Source organism: Ammospiza caudacuta, chromosome 3 (genome assembly GCF_027887145.1).
Source record: "Ammospiza caudacuta isolate bAmmCau1 chromosome 3, bAmmCau1.pri, whole genome shotgun sequence".
Classification (NCBI taxonomy): domain Eukaryota; kingdom Metazoa; phylum Chordata; class Aves; order Passeriformes; family Passerellidae; genus Ammospiza; species Ammospiza caudacuta.
Window position 1 is genome coordinate 114,405,142 of NC_080595.1, and position 17,575 is coordinate 114,422,716.

At 41.5% G+C, this 17,575-nt stretch overlaps 1 protein-coding gene across 1 annotated transcript in view; it reads right to left on the bottom strand.

Annotated features, from left to right (window-relative positions):
• Positions 1 to 17,575, bottom strand: part of PKHD1 (PKHD1 ciliary IPT domain containing fibrocystin/polyductin) — a 239,029-nt gene that overhangs the window by 150,205 nt on the left and 71,249 nt on the right. The window contains exon 35 of the mRNA XM_058801804.1: positions 9,371 to 9,521. Within this exon, the coding sequence (XP_058657787.1) occupies positions 9,371 to 9,521 (151 nt within the window). The remainder of the gene's footprint in view (positions 1 to 9,370; positions 9,522 to 17,575) is intronic.

The following is a 17,575-nucleotide window of genomic DNA, read 5'->3' on the forward strand; positions in this document are numbered from 1 at the left end:
CTTTCCAAATTTCATTGCTTTACACAATTTTTTACATAATTTTTTACAGAACGTGCTTAAGGAAGGAAGAGATAAATCTCACATTTTCTTGCTTATAACCACTGGGAACCACAGGTTTGCTCTCAAAAACATCAACTCTCCTATGTGTAACTTGTCTCTTTCCCTAGACATACTTTTCTAACAACAAATATATTAGTGTTGAACCTTTTTACAGAGAGTCTTTGCAAATTATACTGCATGGATTGTGAAGAAGCAGTAGAAATTACAGCTTGCTTCATGTAAAATGACACAAGATATCTGATTCCAGCAGAAGTTTTAAAGCTGGAATGAGACTGGACCTGTTGATTTTAAGAATGTGTATTCTGAAAGAATATTTAAGGTTTTCATTCTATTAACATTATTTGGCAAAAAATGGACTGCTGGTCCATCTTCATCTTGTGATATAATTTACCATCCTGTTTCTTCCCATACTGAGAACAGATATATTTATTAAATACTTTTGCTTTATAGCAACAGTGTTAATAATTTTATCACCACAATCTATAAATGGAACTGTAAATCACTGTGATTTATTTCACTCCTAACATAAAAAAGACATCTTCCCTAAGGTCTTTATTGACTTTCTATGCTCTATTCTCAGTGAAATACAGTAATTTCTGTTTCCACTTCTCTTCATACAATTTTTAATAAGTATTTTAATTGCTGCCATGCTGTACCATTGAACCAGGAGGGCTGGAAGACAGTTGTCCTATCCTTTGATTGCAAAATCACAATGCTGTCTCAAACAAGATTTCCCAAGCTTCAGTCACATATTGCCTATTCAAAATTTTCAAGCTGTTGATTGAAGATTTTCTGCATCTTTTGTGGATTTCTGAGTGTCTGAGAAGCTTGGATGCTGCTGACTGCTCTGGGTGCAAGTAGGAGCAATAGCCCCACCTCATCCCAGGAGCAGCAGGAATTCCAGCAGGATCTGTGCATGCCTGGCCTGCAAGTTTGACCCTTCCAGAGGGAAATCAGAGTCACTGGGATTGACAAAAGCCTTTAAGATCACAGAGTCCAACCATTAACTCAGTACTGCCAAGTTCACCACTAAACCATGTCTCCAAGCATTTTTTGAACACTTCCAGGGATGGTGAATCAGCCACCGCCCTGAGAAGTCTGTTAAACTCTCGGTCCTCCCTTTTGGTTAATAATTTCTTCGTAACATCCAATTTAAACCTCCTCTGGTGCAGCTTGAACACCAGAAGCCCTCATTTTAGGAAGAAATTCTTCCCTGTGAGAGTGGTGAGGAATTAGAACAGGTTTCCCAGAGAAGCTGTGCCTGCCCCATCCCTGGAGATGCTCAAGGCCAGCTTGGATGGGGCTTTAAGCAACCTGGTCTAGCTTAAGGTGTCCTGTCCACAGCAGGGGGGTTGGAACAAGATGGTTTTTAAGGTTCCTTACAATCAAACCATCCTATGATTGTGGAATTTGCTGTATGTGACTTTTTTACTTTCCCTTAAAAACAGCAGTCAGACACAAAATTTAACCCTGAAAAGCAGCAGATCAGCTTCACTCATGGTCGTTCCACAATGCTGTTGTGCCCTGGATCTTTGCAAAGCTTCTGAAAACTTCCCAGGACAAATCTAAATGGTGCTCAGTCTTTGGGAAAAAATACAGTGAAAAAGTAAAGTTCAGCTGCTGAGGATGAAAGAAGAGCAGCACCAGAGAACAGAAAAGAAAGCATTAGGAGGGACTCATTTAACCATTTATCAAGCCTATGTGTAAAAAAATCTCTGGCTAAACTTACAAATTCTTCTGCCCAAAAATTGCATATTGTCTCTCTACACCTCTGTGGTTTTTCTTGGGTCAGAATAAATATACAGCTGCTGCTTTACAAGGTTGTCTTCTCCTTTTTTTAAAAAGAAAATAAAAGTTATGCTTCCTTCTTTTATTGCACTTGACCCCTTCCCTGAAAGCAGAAAGCAGGAATATTGCTCAACGGAGCCTTTGGCTGTGACCCTCAAATTGTTTGTTATGGCTGCACAGGAAAGCAAAGTCCTACACATGACCTTGAGGGTGATTTTATAAAAATCAATCAACCACTCTTATGATGGCCTCCCCACCAAGCAAAATAAATACAATTAAGCCCGTAATCACTTCTGTACAGTAATGTGCAAATTCAATGGGTCTCTTTAGGTGGAGTGAGGGAGAGAGGGGAGAAATATGTTGAGGCTATTTGATACTTTGTGAGAACATCAGAAGCACCATTCTTCTCAATTAACCCAGCAATTAGCCTCCACCTCTGCACAAACAGAAAAGAAATCTTTCTTTATCTGTCTTTACCAAAGGGGGGAAAAAGAGGAGGAAAAGAAAGAATAAAAACAAGGCAATTCCATACGTCCCACAGGAGGGGAGAAGCAGCCAGACCAAATAATTTTAAAAAATTTAAAGTAAACAAACTTAATAATAAGGTGGGAGGTTTAATCTGCTGAAAGAATAATTAATTACAGCTCCACTGGTTTTGTGAAAAGAGATTTACCTCCTGAAGTCCCTGGGAAATGGTGGAGGACATGGTCAAAAATAAAGGATTTGGAAAGGGAACGTATTAACAATTCTCTCTGTCAGGTGTCCTGGACTCACTCATGCAATGCCACAGGCCAGGTATCCAAAATATTAACTACGAAAAGAGCCTGCAACATGCACGTGTGAAAAGAAAAGGAAAAAAAAAAAAGAAGGAAAAAACCCAACAAAAACAAAAATAAAAAAAAATTAACTAGAAGATTGGGAAGACTGGTGCAGGGAGTTTCTCCTTGCCTCTGTGAAGAAGATTCACACTTGCAGACATAGCAGTTTATATCCCTCCTCAAAAACTTCATTTTAAATAAAAAAATAATTCTGAAACAGATATTCTCATAATAAATAAAAGCAATGTTACTAACTTTCATTTAGGTTGTGATATAGACTGTTTTAGAGATTTCCTGAAATTGGAGGGAAGCAAAGTCCCCATTCCAAAGGACACCTTTTGCATGGAGGCATTTTTGAGGCCACACTTTGCATTCACTGTCAATATAAGATATTTTTTCCTAAAGAACAGCTCATTAGGGAGCTGGAGCAAAAGTAACATATTTATATTTAGTTCAACTTCAGCTATTCACTTCCACTTCAAATTTGATTTCATTCTACTTCTTTATGTAAAGCTGAATAACAGTGTTAAAGCCAGCAAATTACGAGAAGAGTGCTGGATAATCTTAAGATAATTTTTTTTATATAAAAGTAGCAGAAGAGTATCAACAAAATGGTCTTACATATCACCACTGTGTCATAACCTTCAACTTCAAACTTCCTCTACATGGAAGAAGATTTGAAGATTGAAATCTCATCTCTTCACCTGGACTACCTCTTCCCATCACGGTGCAGGGGAGATCTGCTCTGGTTGCTCCATGACCAGGAATAATTCATCCCCACAGCCTCCAGCTTGCTCTTGTGTTTCACATGACAAAGCCACAGAATTCCCCATGAGAATTCCCCAGGCTCAGGATCAGAAATTCTCTTTCTGGCCAGCATCCCTGAGTGGCAAACAGCAGGATGCCACTGCCAGAGCTGGAATAGCTTTGCTTGATCCTGTATAACCACAAGGCTTTAATGTGCTGGCAGCCCCTTACTGCTCATTATTCTGCTCCAAGGATGTCCCTGGTAGCACCTCCAAGCAGGAAAAAATAAACCCAAATCAACTAAAATCTTGTTGATCTTGTTGCATACAGAAATAAAAATACAAAGTTCATGATCTTTAGAAAAGACAATTCATTATTTCATGGATCTGTCACCTGCACCCTGTTGACATGCTCACAGGACATTCCAATGAACCATGAAAGTTGTTTGCAGCTTGGACCATGGATGAACAAGATGCAAAGGGGAATTTTGTTATATTGGCCCCATCCAAAAGGCTGTTCAAACCAAGAGTCCAAAATTCATCCTGCACCCCCCTCAAAATGTTCCTCCATGTTCATAGCACACAGGTACAGATCCCAGATAAGTTCTGAATTCAAATGCCTGTGTATTTCCACCAGGACACCACTAACACACTCAAAAGTTAAGCTTGTATTCCAGCACTTTGTTGGATGGACGCCTTAATCCATCCCTGGGAGAGGAATCAGCAGCTGCTTCAGTAGACTCAGACAGAATTCATTTCCCCAGCCTGACAAGCCTTTGATTTTTGGCTTGCTGCGCTCACAGCCATCTGTTCAGATGGCACGTGCTCCCTTGGAAACTGATCAGGCTCTTCCCTTAGAGCTCAGGAGACGAGTAAAAGGCAATTCCAACCAGCATCCCAGAAGGTGCTGCCATAGATGTATCTCCTTCAAAGAAAACTTTCTACTTCTTCAGCTCTTAAGGGGCCTCCGAGATACTTAACAACACCTGGATGGATTTGGAAGAGGAGAGGTGACTTGGTGGGGAAGAGGTGCAGACACTCCAGGGTGTCTTCAGGCACATCTCACATCATCTGGGATATAATTGGGGAACTTCCAAGTGAGCCTTGTGAAGGCATCAGGTAACACCACCCACGGGGATGTGATGAAAACAGAGGTCCCTGGGCTGTCATTTCAAGTCCCCAAGTGACAGACATTCATTAGGTGCACATTTGGAAGTTCTTCCCTCTGAGGATGGTCAGGCCCTGGCACAGGGTGCCCAGAGAAGCTGTGGCTGCCCCTGAATCCCTGGAAGCGTCCAGGGCCAGGCTGGATTTGGCTTGGAGCAGCCTGGGACAGTGGAAGATGTCCTTCCCCATGGCAGGGGATAGAACGAGGTGAGATTTAGGGTCCATTCCAACCCAAACCATTCTGTGATTCTGTGATTCCCTGTTTCCATGACAGTGATTATGGTGCTGCCCCAGTGCTGCCCAGGGTTTCTGCTCAGTCTCTGCCAAAGCTGTGTTCAGTTCCTTGGCCAGGATTAACTTCCACACATCTGCTCACTGTGAAACATCCCACAGGAGTCTTCAGAGCTGAAGTTGCAGCAAATGAATTTAATTTTCAAGTGGGAGTCCTGGGAGTCCAACCTGCATCCCATAAGCCCATATGGAACATGATGGCAAAAGAAACCTTCAGTCCACACCCAAACATGAACCATGGTTTGCAGCAGGGAGAGGATCTGAAAAGACCCAGACCTTAAATTGCTACAGATTCAGGGCCTTAAAACCCTTCCTCCAGGAATGCCCACATCTGTGAGTTGCACTCTACTAGATAACACTGAATCCCTGCAGAAAAATATTCTGAAAAATAAACAACTGTTGCCTTCCACAGTTTTTCACAAAACAGAGAGGATTCTAAAGCTCTGAGACTAATTATCGAAGGCTCAGCATAACAATGTAGGAAAATATCACACAGTGGCAGAGAGAAATAGAGCTGACTTTTCTTCCTTTTAAATCTCAATTAAAAAATACATTGGATGAAATTTCCCATTAGCTGGTACTATTTGTACATCCCATGTTCTTTCTTTAATTAAAAAACATGCTTATTGCAATACTGCCAGAATCACTTTTATGGTATTTTAATTGTAATGTCTCTGCCTGATTAAAAAAAGAAAATATGAACTGGAAACTGCCTGCAAAAAAAAAAAAAAAAAGAAAGAAAAAAAGAAAAAAGAAAAGAAAAGAAAAGAAAAGAAAAGAAAGAAAAGAAAAGAAAAGAAAAGAAAAGAAAAGAAAAGAAAAGAAAAGAAAAGAAAAGAAAAGAAAAGAAAAGAAAAGAAAAGAAAAGAAAAGAAAAGAAAAGAGAAAAGAAAAGAAAAGAAAAGAAAAGAAAAGAAAAGAAAAGAAAAGAAAAGAAAAGAAAAGAAAAGAAAAGAAAAGAAAAGAAAAGAAAAGAAAAGAAAATCACAATGCTTATCTCAAATGGATTGATAAAAAGGGCACAGAAAACTCCATGACAGGAATAGGTTCCAAATATGCCTACTGACAAGGGATTTAAAAATTAGTTTAAGCACCAGCTGATGCCATAGAGAAGAAAACAGAGGGAAATATTTTTTCCTTCTTTCAGTGAATTAAAACCCAATCTTTCTCAGCAGTGACTGAAGCACAGTTTATTTGACAACTACTGAAGTCAGTGTATCAGTGAATATTTGATGCTTGTTGCTAATAGCATCAAAGAGGAGGAAAAGACACGCAAAATCAATATTTGTGTTTTCCTCACTCCCTGATTTACTCACAGGATCCATTCTGGCCAAAGTCTGATCAAAACATGGATTACAAGAAATTCAAAAATATTCACAGAATCAGAGAATCAGAGAAAAACTGCACAGGGCACTCAGTGCTCTGGTCTAGTTGACATGTTGGTATTTGGTCAAAGGTTGGACTCCATGACCTTGGAGATCTTTTCCAACCTAAATGATTCTTTAAGTGAAAATGGATCAAAGCAATCCTCTCCCTTATTCCTGCAAGAGTGGCTATCCCAAAATTGCCTTTGCAAAGAGTAATTGCCCAGGTGGGGATCTTCAATTCCACTGGAGTGTAACTGGGAGTGCCAAAATTCATCTCCAAGGGACTCCTGAATGACCAGACAGCTTCATTTTTTTTGTCTCCAGACCTCCCTAGACCACTATAATTTCAGACAAAGGCAACAACACATGTCTGAGGTATCAGCCCATCAAACACAATGTTCCTCCAGTGTAAGCCCCATGCAAAGGAAATTTCCATCTGTCCTGGGTTATCATAAATATTTCCATGCTTGTGATGCTGGGATTACAGAAATAACTCCAATCTGCTGAACATACAGAATTATCTACAGTCTGTCTATCTGGTATCTCTTCCCCAATCAGTCTTGTCTGAGCTGTTTCACAGCCTGACTATTAAACTTTCCACTCTCAATATCCACATGTTCATGCTCTCCTTGTTGAGGAGGAGGGAGAAACTGCTGAGCTCTTGTGGCAGTGAGCAGAACCCAGCAGCCTAATCCTATTTTTCTATTGTTTTGACCTCCAGATCTTCTGCCCAGACAGTCTGGTCATTCCCAGAACCTCTATATGTTTGGGGCTATATGTTAATGTGGCCAAAGAAGGGTCAGTTTAAGGCTGCACATGAAATTCTTGTTCTAACACTCTTTAAGTAATTCCTGCAATGTTGAAATCATCAAAATGGGACAACACAGGGCCAGTATGCAAAATCCTCATGGTGTCTTAAAGAAAGGAGAATTTCAAGAAATGGGCATGTAAACATGTGTTGGGTTTGCTGGACGTAACCCCAGAAAATGGGCAGTGTAGCAGCAGTGTATTCAGTAGTGTTACATCATTTTTCCATCCACAAAACCTTGTATTTTCAGCTTAAGAGTGCACAGCCAGCCTGATGCTGAGTCATGAAAGCCAAAGGGAGCAGAGCTACAATTTAATCCCATTCTCCAGCTCCAGCTAAGAAAAGCTCTCCAGGTAAAACAGGAATGGGATGTTTCAATCAAAGCACATATCGACACCTACCTTAGGGGTTAGGGGTGTACTGCCATGCCCATCTGGCACCTGGGGGAAGTGCTTGATTATTTGATGTGCTCATGGGGTTGGTAGTTGTGCTCTGAGGGATCACCTGTGGTTCAGTTTGAGATGGGTGTCTATAATTCCTAAGATGAACAGGTCTTTGCTGATGTGTGTTTCTATCAATACAGGAGCATAAAAAACTCCCCTGAGCTGGACAGTTTTAAAAAAAGGGAAGATAAGGAAAGATAAATCTCAGCCTCATTTCAGAATAGATCTCAGCATGTCTTGATTCCAAATCTAACCAAGGCTACACAGCCAGAAAACCTGTGGTGGCAGTGGATGCAACAGGCAACTTCACAAAGCTCAGACAAAAAATTCCTGCAGGTTATAATTCTAAAATGTTTTATCCCTCTGTTTGGCGTGTAACAGTGGAGAAAATAATGGCATCTAGAATATTCTAATGCTGCTTTTCTAACTGAATTGACTTTATAAACCAGGCTTCTTGGAAAACACGATAAAGAAGAGGAATGATTTGAATGTCAGATGAGCCAGAGCCATAAAGATACTACTCCAGACTTCATTAAATTCAATCAGACCTCCAGTAGCTTCATGAGGGCTGACTCATAGATCAAATGAGCCTTTGAATAGGTACAAAGCTCAGAGAGTTTCTTCTCCAATATTTTTCCCCAATTCTTCAAAAAGTCTGTGACTGAGCCCCAAAATCTTCCTCCAGATTTGCAGCCAAAAGAAATCTGGTGTTCTGACCTGTCTCATTTAAAGTATGGTATAATCACAATGAGGTTAAGAATAATATTGAATCACAGATTTAGAATTTTCACTGGGGGAAAGGATTGTACCAAAGTGTTTCACCTTTTTTTTAATCTTAAAATCTCAGCTGATTTTTAATTTTGCTTTTAAATGGGAGTGATGTCTGATGCAGCAATTTTTGAAAATCTCTGAGCCTGGCCTGAGCAAGTTCAATGAGTTTTGAAAATGTTCTCATGATAGGGATAAACTTGCAAACTTTTTTCAAATTATCATTCAAATTTAAAATATAATTGTCAAATGCATGACTTTCACCATGATCCCAATGAAAAACTAGTACCTTTGGTATCATTTTAGTAAAAAAGCAATTTTACCAGCAATAATCCTGGTCTTTAAACATGTAAAAACTCCTGCTTTCATTTTTTGATCTCTGTTTCAGCAGAGGCTTAACTTTGTGCCAGCAATTTCACCAGCACAACTCATTCCCATAATACCAGCATGTGTACAGCAGTTTCCACAACCAGGATCTAACTTTCAGGGGGGAAGATTTCTGACCTGGAATTACAAGTCCTTTAAATTCTTACTTTGACACCCACACAGAGATATGCCTGTCTCATTTTTATTCTGAGTCTAGGTACAGGTAAATAAACCCAGCAAATCCAGGGTTTCCCATCATAACTGTGCTCAGTTATTTACATTCTGCCCACCAGCTGGGCTCTAGGATTTGGGATTATTTACTGCATTTGCTTGTTTTTACCTATGATTCTATAATGTCAATAATTTTGTGAAGATGTTTGTGACACACCTGCCTCAAAGATGCCAAACAGAACAGAGTAGATTTTTGTTATCAGCAGTGCCATTATCACTGAACACTGCTCAGGACAGCAGCAATTTTGGTATCCTGGGTAAAGAAAAAAGGGAAAAAAAGGCCTTTTTGCTTATTTATATTGTCATTAGGCCTCAAGCAGCATAAACAATTCCTTCTGCACACAGAATATTTTAATTCTTGCCCTGTCCCCCATCACTGCCCCCATCTACCGAGAGCAGGCTCAGCCTGCACAATCATCTCCTCTAATGCTGGAGCTGGGGAATGAAAGGAGAGACCAGAGCCATGAAAAACCCCATCCCTGGAGGAAGAAGAGCACCGAACCCCCCTCATGCCGACCTTTGAGCTGCAGCAGGTTGAGGACACTGGTGCTGGTCCCCAGGAGCAGGGTCCGGCCGCCTTCTATCGTGACATTATCGCCCTCTCGCGGCTGGTGGCCAGCAGGCCAGCTGGAGTCCTCCTCCCACCGGCCACACAACTGCAGGGCAAGCTGCAAAGAGAAACATCCAGAGAAGTTTCAAAGCTCGCCCCTTGCCATCTTTCAAGAAGCGGGTTTGCTCAGAGAGCAGCGGAGGAGATTCCAAAGCCGCATCCAGCGGTTTGTACAAGATGACTTCCAGAGGGACCCTGTAAAAGGCAAAGGAATAGATGGATGTTGGTACTGGAGAGGTGCTTGACCTTCAGGAATGCTTGTCACAATTTGGGGGTCGCCCCTTGTCTCGTTCTAATCTGGGGAATGAGGGATTTGCACCAGGACCCTCCACAGGTTTCTTGGTGTGTGTCTCTCTCTGCCTCCCGAGAAGCAGAACTGCACTGTTGTTTCCTGGCAATGCCATAAAATAGCCTGAAGAGCTTGGAATTAAAACATCCTCCTGGATGGGCAGTATTTTGCTTTACAGGTTGTTTTTTGGTTTGGTTTTTTTTTTTCCTAAAGGCTCTCCTGCCACTCATCCTCATTTGGACAGACATTCCTCCTCTCAAGTACCTTTTTAGCTTTCTCTGCTTATCTGGTATTATTATTGCCTCTGCTTTGAGGGTAAGCACAGCAGTTCCAAATAAAGCCCTGAATAATTTGAAAACTGCTAACAGACTGACTCATGATGTGCCATGGTAAAGTGATTCCTGAGTTTAAAGGTTTCTCCTCATGTCTATACTTCAAACATGTCCTTTGCAGTGAAGGTTTTACAGAATCACAGAATTGTTTGGGTTGGAAAGACCTGAAAGGTCATTTCCTTCCAGTCCCCCTGCCATGGGCAGTGACACCTCCCACTAGACCAGGTTGTTTAGGGCCCTGATGGTGAATTTCTGGAGGAAGGTGTGAATTTTTTTGCCTGGACATCTGTGCACAAGTGTGGACATAGGTATCCAAAACATATTATTTGGTCTCATATGTGGAACAACAAGAACATCCTCAACTCATCTGAGGCAGTGGTGGGGGGAAACCAGACATGGAAATATTTGTGGTCCTCAGTGGGCTGTGCAGCAGAACAGCAGTGGAAAGAATAACCAAAACAGCAGTGGAAAGAATAACCTCAAGACAAAAGCAAAGCAGAGTTACTCCATTTTCAAATGGAGCCCATCGAGTGCATTAAAGCTTTTGCTCGGGAGCTGCAGTGGAGGTGAATCAATAATGGGGGTGTTATGATCGTTATTCTCTTTTACTGCGCTGTTTTCAGGTTTAGTTTCATGTGCCTGATGTTTTATAGAATATTTCCCATAGTGCTGTCCCTGAGCAACCTGGCCCAGTGGAAGGTGTCCCTGCCCATGAACCTTCAGATGAGCTTTAAGGTCTTTTTAACCAAAACCACTCTAATTATTTAAACTATTATAGACTATTTTAATTATTTTCACCAGGGAATGAGTGATGGTTCCCAGGCTAAATGATACAACTGGTTGATATACACCCTGGCTGGATGCTGGGATTTCCTACAATCCATTCTATGATTTCTCTACAAAGGGAATTGATTCAGCTCAGAGTGAAGCCTGGGACTGCATTAACACACAAGGCAGTAAAAAATTCTTGGCAGTTAAAACTCTGGTGTCAGAGGGAGTGAACCACTTCATCATTACCAAAGTAAAATTATTGCATAGTTGCTAAGAGTAGTAGGACAAGTTAAATTTTCATTAGTTGATATAGTTCAGAGATTTAAGACAAATTTCCAGCTGAAAGGATAGATGCCTTTACCCATTATCTTTCCAGAGAGGCTGTGAATTACTCTTCATTGACAATGCTGTGAAACAGATTGCATAAAATATAAAACAGATCCACTGAAAACCAGCTAATTAAACTTGTTTTTTATCTCAGAGGAGGGGACAGTTCTTAGAAAGGTGTGTACACTGCTTATCAAGACAGTTGTAGCATAAAATTACAAATTCCATAAATTCTTTTGTGGCACAAATGCTGCCAATGCTATCAGCATAACACTGGAGGAGGCAGCTGGGAAATGGTGAGATCCACAGGAATGTTTGGTTGAGAAGGTTTCCTGAGTGCCTTTAAGTCACTTTGACATCGCTCTGAACCTCTGAAATCACTCAGAACCTTCCAACTAACTCTCATGGGCAAGCAAGGCTGCAAGGAGTGTGCCAGACCTTCTTGCTAGCACCACTTGCTAGCACCTAGTCAGCTGCTGATAGAAGCCCTGCAAGAGTTAAGAATAAACTCCTCTTCTGAACATTTGGACTTTTGTTTTCTTTTAAGATGGCAACTATGGATTTCTAACTAGAAGACACTCTTGCTCTTCATCTAACCTTCTCTCTACCTAACATCAGTGTTTGAGCTTACTCAGTTCCTGCTGTCTCCTCTTAGAGGACTCAATATCTGTTCAGTTCTCCCAACACCATCTGGCACAAAAATCTCACTGTTCATGCCCGACAGTGGAATCACAGAATAGTTTGGGTTGGAAAGGACTTAAAAGATCACCTTGTTCCACCCTCCCTGTCATGGACAGGGACACCTTTCACTATCCCAGGTTGCTCCAAGCCCCATCTAACCTGGCCTTGGACACTTCCAGGAGTGAGACAACCACAGCTTCTCTTTGCAACCTGTCCCAGGGCCTCTCCATCCTCATAGAGGGAGAAAATGGGTTAATCAAGGTCATAAAATTCTCTATTTTTCCACCCAGTCCATACCTAAAAGTTTCCAGTGAGAAAATGCCTGGCTTAGGCCGTGGTCATGTGCCCCTGAGTGTCTTTCAAGTGATTTCTCACTTGCAAAATCAATATTTTTAAAATATTGTAAAATCACTTTTTCTTCTTTATGAATAAAATTAAACAGATGAACATTAGCTAAATAACACAAGACCAGGAGCTGTTTATAATCACTTGTACTATCCTTGCATTACCACAGAGAGAATAAATCCAAAGAATCTGTTTTAGGAGGAGAAAAGTAGGTTTATTTAAGGAACACACTTTAAATTACCAGAGCACAGAGTGGGGTTAGAGGGAAGGCAACTCTGTAGGGATTGAGGAAAGACATCAAACAATTTTGTTTGTTAACTTTTCTCTTGCAGTCCTGCACCCTTCCCTAAGATGAAAGAGCACCTCCTTAAGATCTTTGAGAGAAGAGGGTGTGGTCTAATACAAGTTTAGTGAAACAGACACCTGCCCTGAACCACCAGTACCTTTTCCTCAACTTTGTGAATAATCCCATGTGATTATCCTCCCTGATTTCTGGGAGAAAAGCACAGTGCAATCTCCAGCTGCAACAGAATTCTTAAAATCCTTTACAGAAGGGTGGTGGTGTTTATCTCCAGCTCCACTTAAGCAGCCCATGGTAAAATAATATCAACTAATACACAAATTAATTGCACATCTCTCATTGAGCAGGGCTGGTGACAGAGTCACAACATCCCTCTCACTATTTTGTTTTTTTTCAGACAAGCAAAACTCTTTCTTTTTCTATTTTTTCCCCTGCCTGACACCCTGTATTTGACCTCTGGTGTTTCATTGAAATACTTCTCAGCCAGCCTGAAGAGCAGCAGCAGCTGCAGGTGCCAGGGCTGTGGCTGAGTGCCCACCCCACGTGGGCTTGGTGAATGAACCAGAAGGAGCCTGCAGAGCCAGGGAAAGCTGTGTGTCAGCCACTGGTGCTGGGCATTTCCCTCCTGTGCTTTTCCCAGCTTCAGGAAAAATGGCAGGGAGCTGCAAAAACCAGGATGGGAGAAAGAGGAGCTGGCATAAAGCAAACCCTGAGCTGTGAAGCTGGAGCTGGCTGGCAGCAGCTGCTGCAGTGGGGTGGCAGCTCCACACTCTGGCTTCAGTGCGCACCAGAGCTGGAAGGATGATTTGGAGGGAACAGAGCTTATGAGACCACGACATCGCTGCAGCCATCTGTGTCGCTGTCAGAGCTCACATCTGAACGTGGCCAATTTCAACGGGGTTTAACAGGAGAAGCAAGACAACAAAGATGCTGCAATCCTGCAGGGCTTGTGACAATCAGTGGATAAATTGGGGCATGAGTCTCTTTTGGTTGTATGCTTTATACAATGTAATGAGTTAAATAAATAATTATAACCTGTACTGAACAGGTAAAATCATCCCCCAAACTGTTGGAGGATGTGCCCTCACATCACACACCCATAGGAAACGCACTCTGGCAACATTTCACATTTTGAATCCAGCACAGCAGATGGCATTAACCCAGCAGGGAGCCAAACCTGCAAAATATGGACAGAAACCTCCTGTGGGTGGGAAATCACCACCAGAATTGGGAATCCCTAAGAAACCCCAGTTGTTCTTCCTGGGGCACCAAAGAGCAGAAGGAGCTGGGAAGGGATCTGACCTGAAAATTCAATTAATAGAGTCCTGCAAGTGCTTTCCAGCTCTGACATCCATTTGAAATGTGTCATGCACACAGGAAATTTTATTTTCTACGGAAAGTTTTACCCAGAGGTAATTTGGGCACTGGAACCGGTCCCTCAGATCAGAGCACCAAGCTGGATGGAGCTCAGAAGCATTGGGAGAAACCTCTCAGGCACATGATGGGATTTTTGGGGTGTCCTGTGAGGGCCAGGGGTTGTACTCAATGACCTCTGCTGGTCCTTTCCAAGTCAGAATATTCTGGGATTCTATGCACAACTCATATCCAGCCCAAACCTTGTGTACCCGGCCCATAGCTTGTTATAACACAGGTCAATTTTCCCTTCCCAATCATATCTTCAAAATAACTAATGAATTATATAAAAGTAAAATTACATTTTTGTAGCATACAATAAAATACACACAATCTCTTTGCAATTCAGCACCTTAACCCCCTTTCCTGCCTATTGCACCTTCTTTTTTCATTTTCCAGGCAAATTTCTTTCCATTTTATGTTTTTTAGCTGCTGCTGTTGTCAGCCAGGCTGGGGTTGCCGTTCTGTCAGCCTTTGGGGATGCATCTCAGGATCAGTTTGTCAGCTTGTGACTGCCAGGGCTCGGAAACAGCAGCAGTGACTGCAACAACTGAATAAATAACAGTGAAAAACTTAAATTCTCACCCAGGTTGGTAAAAAATTCACAAATAGGAAGGATATAAAAATGCAAGGTTTGGGCTTTTAAAGGGTTGAGAAAGTCCTGTTTAGATACAGAATAGATCATTTGATCATACTTTGGGATGACTTTATAACTTTTTTAGTTAAGTGGGGTTTGTTTAGAGTAGACTCCCAAAAAAAGACTACAATAACAATTACAGGCACAAAGATAAGAGCTTTCATCCTCTCATCAGAAAATAAATTTTAAAACAAAACCAAAAAGCAGTGATTTACCTAAACACAGACCCTGCTTCCTACTGTGCTCACTAGTCTCCCTTCTTCCCTAGATTTTAAGGAGAAATTCTTTACTGTGAGGCCCTGGCACAGGTTATCCAGAGGAACTGTGGCTGTCCCATCCCTGGAAGTGTCCAAGGCCAGGCTAGACAGGGCTTGGAGCAATCAGAGACAGTGGAAAGTGTCCCTGCCCATGGCAGGGGTTTTGAAAGAATGTTCTTTGATGTCGCATTCCATGATTCCAGGCTGTGGGTTCCACCTGGGGCATGCCAGAGGGAGAATCCTGAAAGCAGGAGGGTTTTCCCACCAGCTCCAGCCCCAGCAGGCAGTTTTATCCTTTTCCCCAGCCCCAGCTGATGGCACAGAAAGCACACTATGGTCCCTGCAATCTTTAGCAGGAGGAAGTTCTCCTGTCCCAGTGAGCGCATCCACAAATGAACAAAAGTTTGGAATGCTGCCCACACATCAGAGATTGACACCCAGGAGAGCAGCCTGGTGCTGACAGATTGCCATTTAACCAGCAAGTACAGAGAGCAAGTGTTCCTGTCCTCAGCCAGCACAGAGAGACAAGGTTAACATTCCCAGTGATGGAGTGCAGCGTGCATTTCCCCACGCCACACGCCCAGGACTCCACACCACATTTGAAAACACTTTCATTTCAATGATGGATGCAGGGGAGCTCACTTTCCAGGCTGTGAACTCTTAACAGCTCCTCAGTTTAATACATCAGGAAAAGATTTACACCCCCTCACCCAACTCCCATCCACCTGAAGGAAAGAAAAACGTATATTTGGAGGAGACAGAAGAGAAAGGGGAGGTATTTTTTTATACTGGATGTCTTTTACAAGGGAAGTATTTTCAGCCATCTGCTCTAATTATTCCTCCTGTATTGGCCACCATCTTCATGCAACAATAGAAATAATTATCTCCTCAAGGGCAGAAAAAAAATATTTACAGAAACAAACAAAAGTTGATTATCTTTAGCTCCTAGGGAAAAAAAGAAACAAGCTACTTCTTAATGAAGGAGCAATTAGGAAGGTGGGTAGAACATCTATAATTAAACCAGACAAATTGGTGCAGGCTCCTCCCTCCTACACACACTTGAAAGGGATGCAAATGCAAGTTATTTGCTACAGTCAGTAGAATTAACAAGCAAAATGCTGCCCAGTGCCCAAAGAAGCTGAACCTGTCTCTTGGCATCCTTCCCTGCCTCTCCTGCCTGTCACACCTCTAACCCTTTGCCAAATTAACTGGAAAATACTCACCACAACTGTAAAGCTGTGGAATTTCAATTGGCATGGGGAGGTCTTCCTCTGTATAACAGCATCCCCAAGACAATTTCAGGATTCTCGTTCATCCTGTTCTTTAAGAACAGCCTCCTGCCTGCACTTCACCACTCAGTGTAAAAGAAAGTGTTTTTTCTATAGAAACCAAAACCAGAGGATTTTTGCAATCATCTTTTCATTCTCTGTAGTGTATAAAAATTTTGCTCTCTAAGAGAATGAAGGCATATACACAGTTTTGTGGGAAAAATGGAATGGGGCCATCCCAAAGGGAGAAATAAGAATATATATATATTAGATATATATTAGAATATATGTATAAGAATATATATATATAATAATAAGAAAATATCTTATACTGTGCAAAAACAAGTATAAAGCTAAAAAAAATATTCTCTGTACTCATTTTATGGACAAATATATGGATTTTGACTTCCAAAAAATTAGTAGAATTTAAGTGTTTGTGCTATGAAATCAATAAATGGCCAGACTGAAGATGGTCAAGGAACAGGCTGATCAGGGAAGTGGTAGGATCATAATTTCTGGAAGTTCAGAATTTTTGTTCAGAAAACACATAGATGTGGCACTTGGGGACACAGCATGGTGGTGGCCCTGGCAGTGCAGGGGGAATGGTCGGACCCAATGATTTTGGAGATCTTTCCCAATGTAATTTATTCTATTCCAATGTAAATTATTATATGATTTTTAAGGCTGAATTTCCCAAGGCTTCTCCAAGAAGTCTCAGGACAGAAGGTACCACCTAATGATCATTACAGGTGCAAACACCAGCCAGGAAAGAGCTGCATGCAAACCAGCACACTGGGAACACTTCTTTAGGTAAAACCCGCCCTGCACATTCCAAAAGCGAATTTTCACAAAAAAAAAAAAAAAAAAAAAAAAAAAAAAAAAAAAAAAAAGAGAGACAAGCCAGAGATTAAGAATTACCATTATTATGTAGTATTTCTCTTGCACATCCATCCAGCAATTCCAGAGAAGCTTCCTTCAAATCTTTAAGTTACGTGGACTGAGTTCTTAGGAAATCAGAATGCCAAACGAGTCTAGTGGATCCTAAAATGTGCTCAGCAGCACCATAAGGGACTTTTATCGATGTGCACATCACTACAATGTTCCAAGTTTGCCATTGAGACATTTTTAAGCTGGATGTGAGGGAGAAGAAAGTAAGAGAGAAAGGAGAACCCCTGGAAAAGTTTGAAATGGAAAGTCTACTTCCATCTTCCCTGTGAAAGCACCACATTCACCTTTATCACTTTCATTTCATAGGATCATGGAATATCCAGAGTTGGAAGGGTCCCACAAGGATCATTGAGTCCAACTCCTGGCCCTGCTAAGGACACCCCAAAAATCCCATCCATGGATAACCTTAGCAGACACTGGTAACCAAACTGGGCAACAAAGGGAGAGAGATAATGGGACCGTCTTCTTCTGGTTTCTGAAATAAATGTTTCCAAAAGTGGCAGAAATTGTTGTGCTCAAATCATGAATCACTAAGGACATAGC